This window comes from Octopus bimaculoides, chromosome 3 (genome assembly GCF_001194135.2).
Source record: "Octopus bimaculoides isolate UCB-OBI-ISO-001 chromosome 3, ASM119413v2, whole genome shotgun sequence".
Classification (NCBI taxonomy): domain Eukaryota; kingdom Metazoa; phylum Mollusca; class Cephalopoda; order Octopoda; family Octopodidae; genus Octopus; species Octopus bimaculoides.
In genome coordinates, this window is record NC_068983.1 from 162,482,679 (window position 1) to 162,493,209 (window position 10,531).

Below are 10,531 nucleotides of genomic sequence, written 5' to 3' on the forward strand. Positions count from 1 at the left end.
TTTATATATATATATATATATATATATATATATAAAGCCAAATATATTTAGTATGAAATATTCTTGTCAATATTGTACAAATGCTTGCTTTATAAATACATAATGTTTGGCCTGGTTTGCTTTCCGTCCTCAGCTTTTGTATTTTTTCCTGCCTTGTATCATGAAAAGTGCGTCTAAGTTTCAGTGACATTCATTGTGGCTTAGTTGTAGGAGCTGCTTTAAACAATTTGATAGAAAATTCACAAAAGCGCTTAGTTTGTGCATCAATCTTGTAAAAATAGACACTATATTGTACCATCATTGTTTTATATCTGTTTATCCATGCTGGCATGGGTTGGATGGAGTTTACATTAGCACACAGCACTTCACCACTTGTTGCAGTCCCTTGTCACCTTAAACACACAGTAAGACAAAGCACCAAGTTCTGTTATGGTCTATGGCATATTTAAAAATTTTTTTGGCATGTTTTTTCTTTTATGTCCTTCAACCACTTTACAGCATAGACTGGGCATATGTTATCGTGCCACTAGGCAGGTTCTTTAATAGTAATCTTAAAACATATACCTTTATTATTGTATTAGGAATAGTGGCATTGGAATTTGTTTCGGATTCTTGCAGAACAGTTTTAGATTATTCGAAGGAACTTTCTAAAAGATACATTTCTATGTCATCAGTTTAAACTTCAGACTCCCTTCTAACCAGTTTACTTTTGTCTAATATGTATTATTTTATTTTAGTTATTTATGTTTTGCCGTTTAGTTAGAATTAAATAAGACATTAATATAATATTTTCCTTTTCGCATAGTTATTTAAAATTGAATTCTAAGAGGTTTTAACCTTGTTTCAGTTGTTTTTGTCGTAGATCTGAAGAAAAATGTGTCATTGGTTGTTTCAGGGATTCTGTTGTTTTGCTTCTTTAAACAGTATGTCTGATATAATTCTATATTTCTGAGACTAGGAATTTCTCTTATGTGTACTGTTTATATTAGTCAGTGTGGTATCCTCGTCTTCAGTGTTGAACTCGGTCGATTGAAACTCCGATACAGCAACCGAGTTCAACATAACACCTGAAGAAAGCCGGAGCATACAACAGCCAAAATATAGTGAAAGCTTCAATGAAAGATGAAGACATTATACTGACTAATACAAACAGTATATATATATAGTATGTCTGATATTTTTCCAGTGTTCTCTTTTCCTAGTTGAGTCTGTGGGGTAGTTTTGTTTCTTTGAAGGATTTCTCAGTGTCTTCTCATTTAAATTCCCTCAGCTTCAATAAAAACATTTTTCCCTCCTTTCTTTTTTTACTCCAAGTAAAAACATGGAAGGCAGTGTCTGTTCAGTCAGTTTATGGAAAGTCTTAGTGTTGATAGCTTCTCCATTTTTTTTTTTTCCCCCCTTTAGGTTGATGGTGCCTATGCTGCTATAAAATTCCAGCCCAAAGAAACTGATCAGATGGGATCAGCGTCCAAAGAAGATCCTTCAGCTGTGCTGCAAGATTGTCGGCTGTTGCGAAAAGATGAATTGCAGGTAGGACAAAATAATCCTTGATTGGATCACTACATTCCACATTGGTTGGAGATTTTAGTTGGATTTGACTGGCTTGATAGAGTGAAATAACAAAACCTAACCTATATTTGCCTCACTTTTTCAATCCCTTTCACTCCCTGCTCACTTTTCTATTAGTTACAAATATTAATGTTGATTAGTAAATAACTTTTGATGTCTTTGGAAACAAACAAGCCAAAAAAAGTGGGGGTAGGGGTTTCAAATCTAAGCTTAGTTATTTCAAATAATTTTGTTAATCTTCTGCTTGGAATTTGAAATAATGTTTTTGGGTTTATGCCGAAATAGTTGACAATGCTAATTACAACTATTTAAAAACACATTTCCAAAATTAAACTCTGTGTGTGTGTGTGTGTGTGTGTGTGTGTTTAATATATCTAAAATAGGTTTGCAATTTTCCGCTTGATTTTAGTCTTGCATTTAATTCAAAATTCTCAGAGCTTGCTATTGTTAGTTTTGTGGATCGTTTTGTCATATCTGTTCTCTATTCAGATCATCATCATCATCATCAGATATCTCTTATATCTGCTTTCTGAGGCAGGGTGGGTGTCTCTGCATGTATTTCAGTAATTTATCATCTCAAACAAATGACATACTCGACATTCGTCAGGTGTTTATCGGATACACAACTTGGAACAATTATAGGCATAACAATTTTTTAGAATTGGCACTGTTAATATCATATCTGACTAGATGACTTAGCAAAGGCAGTATGAAATTCAGCCAGTATAAACAGATGACCAGTTCTTGAATATTTACATATGTAGACTAGATTACCAGAAGAATACGTTCATACTAAATCATGAAAAGTATTTGGTGAGGCCTAAAATTTTTTTTTTCTTTTTTAAATTTTTACTTTCCAGGTGGAAGCTCTGATGATTTTAGTGACTAATTTATTACACACCATAACTAACTAAAAGTTTTGAAAATTTTTAAGAAGTTGTTAGTAAATATTTGGTTTCAAATTTTGGCACGCGGCCAAGAATTTTATGGGGAGGGAGGGTAAGTCAATTACATTTTACCCCAGTGTCCCACTGGTACCTATTTTCATCATCGTTTAACATCTGCTCTCCATGCTGGCATGGGTTGGACGGTTTGACTGAGGACTGGCAAGCCAGGAGTTCGCACCAGGCTCCAGTCTGATCTGGCGGAGTTTCTACAGCTGGATGCCCTTCCTAATGCTAACCACTTTGATAGTATAGTGGGTGCCTTTTTCATGCCACTGGCATGGGAGCCAGTCAGGTAGCACTGGCATTGACCACGTTTAAATGGTTTGTTTTACGTGCCACTGGCATGGGAGCCAGTCAGGCAGTACTGGCATCGGCCTCGCTTCAAAAAGATGAAGGGCAAAGTCGACCTCAGCAGCGTTTGATCTCAGAATGTAAAGATGACTGAAATACCACTAAGCATTTGGCTGGCTAAACGATCCTGCCAGCTCACCGCCTTATTGTTAGTAAGTAAATATTATATAGAAGAACGTGTATAAAGGAAACAAAACGTGTATATGTGAAGGGGGGGATTTTCAAATTTACAGTTTTTTTTATGTTAATATAATGCATGCAACTAACCAAATTATATCACATTAGAAGAAACAATATTGTTTTCTTGCACTCGTTCCCCCTTGGATATTTTGTTATGCTTTTGCTGTTTCTATTCCATTTTTCTTTGCATGGTTTTATTTTTTTGTCATAATTTTAGTTTAAAGATATTAAATTTAAAAACTTAATGTTTTCGTCTTGTAAGATAAACACTTTTAAAGAATGAATTATTTATTTAAAATTGTTATTCTGGTAACCAAACTGAGTTATGAAATTGGAGGCACAATGGCCCAGTGGTTAGGGTAGCGAACTCATGGTTGTAGGATCGTGGTTTCAATTCCCAGACTGGACGTTGTGAGTGTTCGAGTGAAAACGTCCAAAGCTGCATGAGGCTCTAGCAGGGGGTGGGGTGGTGGTGAACCCTGCTGTACTCTTTCACCACAACTTTCTCTCTTTCTTTCTTCCTGTTTCTGTTGTACCTGTATTTCAAAGGGGCCAGCCTTGTCACACTCTGTGTCATGCTGAATCTCCCCCAAGAACTACGTTAAGGATACATGTGTCTGTGGAGTACTCAGCCACTTGCATGTTAATTTCCTGAGCAGGTTGTTCTGTTGATCAGATCAACTGGAACCCTCGCCGTAACTGACGGAGTGTCACGATTATGAAATTAAGAAACTAAAATACTTGTAAAACCTAAACTGTTTGTAAGTAGAGTATTTAAGATTATCAAGAGGACTTACTCCTGGTTTGTACATTTGCAGTTTTTCTGTCTGGAATATCTTTTATTGTTAAAGAAATTAAATGATAGAAATTATTTTATACATTTCTACAGTGATTGTTTATCAAATTGATATTTCTCATTTTAGTGAAATTTACTTAATGAGATCAATTATGCAAGTCGTATCTGTTATTTTTCAGTTTTTTCCTGAACAGCCTTCTCTCTCTCTCTCTTAAAAACAAATGATTGCATTCTTATTCTCATAGGTACTCAGAGGATCAAGTGCTCCTCGGATACCAGACTGCTTTCAGAAGATTCCTAAGAAAGTGACCATTGTTGAAAATGGACAGATTTTAGCTGTTGCTGTGGATTGTGAAGGTACAAGTTTCAAGTTTTCTCTTATTTTTTCTTTCCAACTATTTTACTACACATAAGCACAGGCAATGGCTGTGTAATAAGAAATTTGCTTCCCAACCTTACGGTTCCAGGTTTGGTTCCACTGTGTGATACCTTGTGCCAACCGAAGCCTTCTAAGTGGATTTGGTAAACGGAAACTGAAAGAAGCCTGCCATTTATTTATATTTATTTATATATATATTTCTGTAAAACTAAAAAAAAAAAAAAAAGTCAGCATCTAAATACATTGTATAAGGAAGGATATAACCACAAGATGTCTCTGGATTGTGTTTTAATTCTTTTCTTTTTTTTTTTACTGGTATAAATTATCTCATCGTCAGTGATAATTTTAGTTATTACAAGATATCTTGTGATCAGAGCTTCAGTGATTAACAGCCATTTGGTCGTCTTTATTTTTATCATTTACCACATAAGGTCGTTCGACAGCCAATTGCTTATGATGTTTATTTCTATTTTCAGGCATTCATGTGATTGCTCGATGTGGAGCCCGTCTCAGTTATATGGTTTACAATCTTAGTTCTGGTAAAGTAGAACAAAACAGCCCTTTTCCAACCGACACCCAGTCTTTCCTTGGCAATTTCGACCGACCAATTACTCTGCATAACAGTGGTGAGGTAAATATATAAACAATGTCAATGTTTTAAGGGATTACTGATTTTGGGGAAGAGGAACATAACTTTCATGTTCAGAGAAGACAACAGGGATTGTGATATGCAATCATAAGTTTACGTCAAGGAAATGAAATCTTGTTTCCCTAAATAAAATTTCATTTAAAACTAAAAAGAGAGACACCAAGTCTAGAAATTTAACAATTCTGAAGAAATGTGAAAGAATAAATTGAGAACTGGTGCCCAGCGGTCATATTGAGATCTCTGACACTAAATAAACTAAAAGACTCAATAGAGACAAAAGACTTGTCTTTACTGGTGTTGATTGGATTGTTTCTAGATACAGTCTGAATTTGAGTGAGTTAAAGTGGTGAACTTCTGATCAATCACTGGCACTGTTGACTCAGTCTGTTTCTCTTATCAAACATCATGTTCAGTTCTTCATGCTGTGAAAATCCTATTCTTTGCTGTGTGTTCTTGTGTCACTACAACAATATTACTTCTCCACATCTTCGATCGAAACAGAGTTTAATCTACAGGCATATCATTTCTTTCTCAGTTAACGAAAAAATGTCTCATTGGATATGTTAGGATTTTCCAGTCTTTCAATACCAACCTGGCTGAAACCACCTCTGGCTCTGTAGTACAAATGTCTTGTTTTCATAGATTTTGAATTAAAATCTTCCACCAAACTTTAGTCACAATTTATATTCTGTTCTATATTTTAGAGATGAAGAATTCTGTACATTAGTTACATTGGATGGATATGTGTCCTCATCTTGTTTGTTGTTACCACAATGTTTCGGCTGATTTACTCTCCAAACTTCATCAGGTATCCTGGTGGAATTTTGAACCCAACCCTGGATTCTCATTCCTAAGGTTTTTGATTCCAAGTTCAATTCCAGGCAGTGCCTTCAATAAATAATAATAATAATAATATCAAAAATACCTTAGGAATGAGAAGCCAGAACTTGGTTCAAAATTCCACCAGGACACCTGATGAAGGCTGGAGAGTAAATCAGCCGAAACGTTGTGGTAACAACAAACAGGATGAAGACACCTATCTGTGCAATGTAAAAATAATGTACAATTTATGTTCCTAACACTAGCTTAATGATAACTAAGATATTTTACTAAATTCTATGTTATATTTAAAATTAGTGCCGGTGGCACGTGTAAAGTCATTCGAGCGAGATCGTTGCCAGTGCCGCTGGACTGGCTCCTGTGCAGGTGGCATGTTGCCAGTACCGTGTGACTGGCCCTCGTGCCGATGGCCCGTAAAAGCACCCACTACACTCTTGGAGTGGTTGGCATTGGGAAGGGCATCCAGCTGTAGAAACTCTGCCAAATCAGATTGGAGCCTGGTGTAGCATCTGGTTTCACCAGTCCTCAGTCAAATCGTCCAACCCATGCTAGCATGGGAAGTGGACGTTAAACAATGATGATGAAACAAAGCATCTCAATAGAAATATGGTAACCAAAGGATTAAAGTATTTTGATTCAGGGACACATATATCTAGTCTATAAAACATATTATTAAGACATTCTCATTTACGATAAGAGAACAATAGATTTCAACATCACATTATTAAGGTGAGAAAACGGTAGTCTTGTGTCCTATATGCAACTCTATTCTTCGACTTGTAAGTCAATATTCCTTCTCTACAGGTAACAGATTTTTCTTTCAATATGGAACTTACCTTTTGTTTTACAGTATTTTTTACATGTTTTTCTGTTTCATAGGAATCTCCAGTTTTGTTACGTGATGGTTGTGGAGCTATTTATCCTCTGGCCAAAGATTGCACTGATGGCATACGTGATCCATTGTGGCTTGACCTCCCACCTGTGCGTTGCCTCAGTGTTCGAGCCCAGTGTCTTTCCAATGTAGCCAGTAATATGAAGAACAAAGCTGTGATTATTGTCTTAGCTGTAGAGGTAACACCACACATTTTTAATTCTACTTATTGGATGTTCTTTTTTTTTAATATATGTATTATGCATTTTTTAATATATTTTATGCTGGAATGAGATGATTGGGTGCTGATGTATGGAAGCTGACAATTTGGCATGGCTGATTGGACATTTGACCTGTTTTGGCACAGGAAGAAGACACGCGTGCACACACACACACTGAGAAAGAGAGACAACAATAAAAGGATTAGAACGCTTGATGTGACATAAGACAGTGTTGAATTAGAAATACCAAACAGGTGGCACAAGAGTGTCTATGCCAAAATCTTTCCTGCCCATTTTTATACTACTTGTATATTATGTATTTTATATCTATATTTTTAGTCATTAAATAGACATGTATATAAGGTTGTGTGTTAAGAAGATTGCTTCTCAACCATATAGTTCTGAGTTCAGTCCCACTGCATGGCACCTTGGCCAAGTGTTCTCTACTGTAGCCTCAGGCCGAGCAAAGCCTTGTGAGTGGAGATGGTAGATGGAAACTGAAAGAAGCCCATTGTGTGTGTGTGTGTGTATTTGTCTGTCTACCACCACCATTTGACAACTGGTGTTGGCTTGTCTCACGCAGAAGCTTAATCTGGATCCCTAGTTCCAGCCTCAGCTGTGAACTTGGGACCTAACGGATGACCAGTTATAGCACTTACTTAGTGTATCCATTTAGATTACCAGTGAACTAAACCCTTCATATTCTATACACACACTATATATATATATATATATATATATATATTATACTACTTGGGATCATTTATGAAGATGGTCCATTGTTTTTGGAAGAGGTTTAGATTATTTGTGAAAATAAGAAACAACATTCGAGTGAGGGCATTGCCAGTGCCGTTGGACTGGCTCCTGTGCTGGTGACACGTAAAAACACTATTTGAGCATGGCCGTTGCCAGTATCGCCTGACTGGCCCTCGTGCCGGTGGCACATAAAAGCACCCCCTACACTCTCTGAGTGGTTGGCGTTAGGAAAGGTTTCCAGCTGTAGAAACTCTGCCAGATCAGATTGGAGCCTGGTGCAACCATTTGGTTCTCCAGTCCCCAGTCAAACCATCCAACCCATGCCAGCATGGAAAGCAGATGTTAAATGATGAACGTTTGTGCAATAAGATGTATAACAAAAATATATGATTGAAGATAATGTTAAATTCTTGTATATATTGATATATTGTTACAGTTTTTCTTAAATATTCTCTTGTAGCATCAAATGCTAATTCCCCATATTCTTCGATGTGATTTGGAGAAGGTTAGAACTATTATGAGTTCTATGGAGCCAGAACATAATGGTAAGTTACAGTCTGAACAAATATAAAACCTCTCTTCTTGAGTAATTAATTTTTCTGGAGTATTTAAAAAAAACCTGACCATTTTCCTTTTTTTTATTATGTGTAAATTCTTTGGAAGATTACATTCCAAGAGAAGAAATATTTGGGAGAAATTGTGATTTTGTTAAAAATAACCAGTAGAAAAAAACAGTTCAAAACGATAAGATTCCTTTCCGAATACCACGCCAATACAATAAACTGTACTGGGTTTGTGTTTTCATGGATTGGCAAAAGTAGGATTGCCAAGTAACTTGAAAGATGAGACCCCTCAGCTAAGTGTGCTTGGGGTACTATTGAGAGAGATAGCTTTGTGGCAGATGTGGAGAGGGTGAAGTAAGATAGAGGGACAGGAACAACTGTTGCTGTAGGGGAAAGGGAAATAGAATGGTGGAGATGTGGTGTCAGGGCATAGCCTTGACATACAAGAAAATGGACAAAGAATAGGGACAGAGAATCGAGGATGATAGGCTGGGTAGGTTTGTGAGAGTGTGCAAATAAAAAAAAAAATGTACCAAATTAATGTTTCACAATATTTACTTGTGAGCCTGACCCCAAAAGTAAATAACTCTGATTCCATCTGCTGACAAAAGCATCAGGACAATTTTCTGGTATGGTTTTGGAATCTTCGTTACTACAACCATACCCTGTCAGCTTGTGCCCTCTACTGTAGCTGTGAGGGGTGAGATTGGTAGATAGAGTGGAAGAAGCCCAGTGTGTGTGTGTGGTGTGCTTGTGCACAAGGACTTGTATGTAAATTGATGGATAGAAATAGGCATGGGGAGACAATTGGTATTCTCCTTGTCTGATCCATGCAAATAATGGAAAAACATATTAGAATGACAATGATATGAAGAATGTTTTCTTTATTAAAAGAAATTTCATTGCTTAACTATTGATGGTGCTTTTCTATTTTGCTTCTTTTTAGCTTCCACTTCATGTGGTAGTCAGCAGAGTCAAAGAACAGTTCAAGAAGTGTTGACAGAAAGATGTGATGGTAGCCGCAACATCCTCCATACTTGTGTTGCAGTTTGTGTCCCATCGTCAAATAAAGACTGTGAATCAGGTAATCTTCTTTGATTTTGGCAGAGCAAGAAATTAAGAATTAAACAACCTATATATTGGGAATTCTTGCTCAAATTTTTTTTTATAAATTAAATCTCCTGTGGGACTCTTGAATTCAAAATCTCAGAAATTAGTCTAGATCAGTGGTTCCCAACCTGGGGATCCGTGGATTCCTGGTGGTCTACAAAGGTAGTGCTGGGATCTGTGAACTAAATGCAAAATTTCATATTTATATCATCATCATCATCATTTAACGTCCATTTTCCATGCTGGCATTGGTTGGACAGTTCGACTGGGGTCTGGGAAGCCAGGAAACTGTACCAGGCTCCAGTCTAATTTGGCAGTGTTTCCACAGCTGGATACCCTTTCTAACGCCAACCGCTAATGCAATGGGTGCCTTTTACGTGCCACCGGCACAGGCCAGAGGGGGCTGGCAACGACCATGATTGGTTGGTGCTTTTTACGTGCCACTGGCACGGAAGCCAGTCAAGGCAGCACTGGCATTGGTCATGTTTGGATGGCACTTTTTATGTGCCACTGGCACGAGGATCACAACTACAATTTCCATTTGATTTTGGTTTTGATATATGTAAGGATAAGCATATTAAAAAGGGTCTGTGGGGAAAACTCATTTAAATAAAAGGATTGGGAACTGCTGTGAAAAGGTTGGGAACCGGTGGTCTAGATAAATAAGAGAAATGAAACCCACAAGCCCCTTACTAGAGAGAAAAAGCTTCATTTAAGGTGCTGGTCTAACTGGACACCAACATATGGTATTATTATAAAAGTGGTTGGCATTAGGAAAGGCTCTTGTCAAACCATCCAACCCATGCCAGCATAGAAAACAGATGTTAAATGTTGATGTTGTTATATCCATGCTTAATGAAATGATTTGTTATAAATGTAATGTCCACCTGTTAACATTGTTTTAAATCTGATGTCTAAAATGGTGCTGTTTTGTTTCCATTGCAGAGTCTTCAAGCACGGGAAATTACAACCCATGTTTGGATACGTTCAATGCTGTCAGTAGCGCAGTTGAGACGCTGGCTTCTATTCAGGCTCGGGGGACAGACTCTACAAATCGTGGGTACGTAAGGAATGCAAATTATCTCTTTCTTCTTTTTGGTGTCAATTCTTTCCTTGGTGAACAGATGTGGCTGATGTTGCTTGGCAAAACCATTAGAATGCCAAACAAAATGCTTAGCAGCATTTTGTCTGCCATTACATTCTGAGTTCAAACACTGGGGTCAATGTAATTGTCTTACCTCCCCACAAATTATTAGTCTTTTGCCAAAATTTAAAACCATTATTATTATTATTATTATT

The 10,531-nt window shown here is 37.0% G+C and overlaps 1 protein-coding gene across 6 annotated transcripts in view; it reads left to right on the plus strand.

Moving 5' to 3' along the window:
- LOC106867186 (E3 ubiquitin-protein ligase UBR5) overlaps positions 1–10,531 on the plus strand; it is an 80,339-nt gene that overhangs the window by 43,547 nt on the left and 26,261 nt on the right. For 5 of the 6 annotated variants that reach the window (XM_014911985.2, XM_052966668.1, XM_052966671.1 and 2 more), the window contains 7 exons: positions 1,405–1,530; positions 4,089–4,200; positions 4,699–4,853; positions 6,591–6,782; positions 8,020–8,104; positions 9,069–9,206; positions 10,178–10,292. In XM_014911985.2, coding sequence (XP_014767471.2) covers positions 1,405–1,530; positions 4,089–4,200; positions 4,699–4,853; positions 6,591–6,782; positions 8,020–8,104; positions 9,069–9,206; positions 10,178–10,292 — 923 coding nt within the window. The remainder of the gene's footprint in view (positions 1–1,404; positions 1,531–4,088; positions 4,201–4,698; positions 4,854–6,590; positions 6,783–8,019; positions 8,105–9,068; positions 9,207–10,177; positions 10,293–10,531) is intronic. The other variant, XM_052966669.1, reaches the window with a different exon arrangement.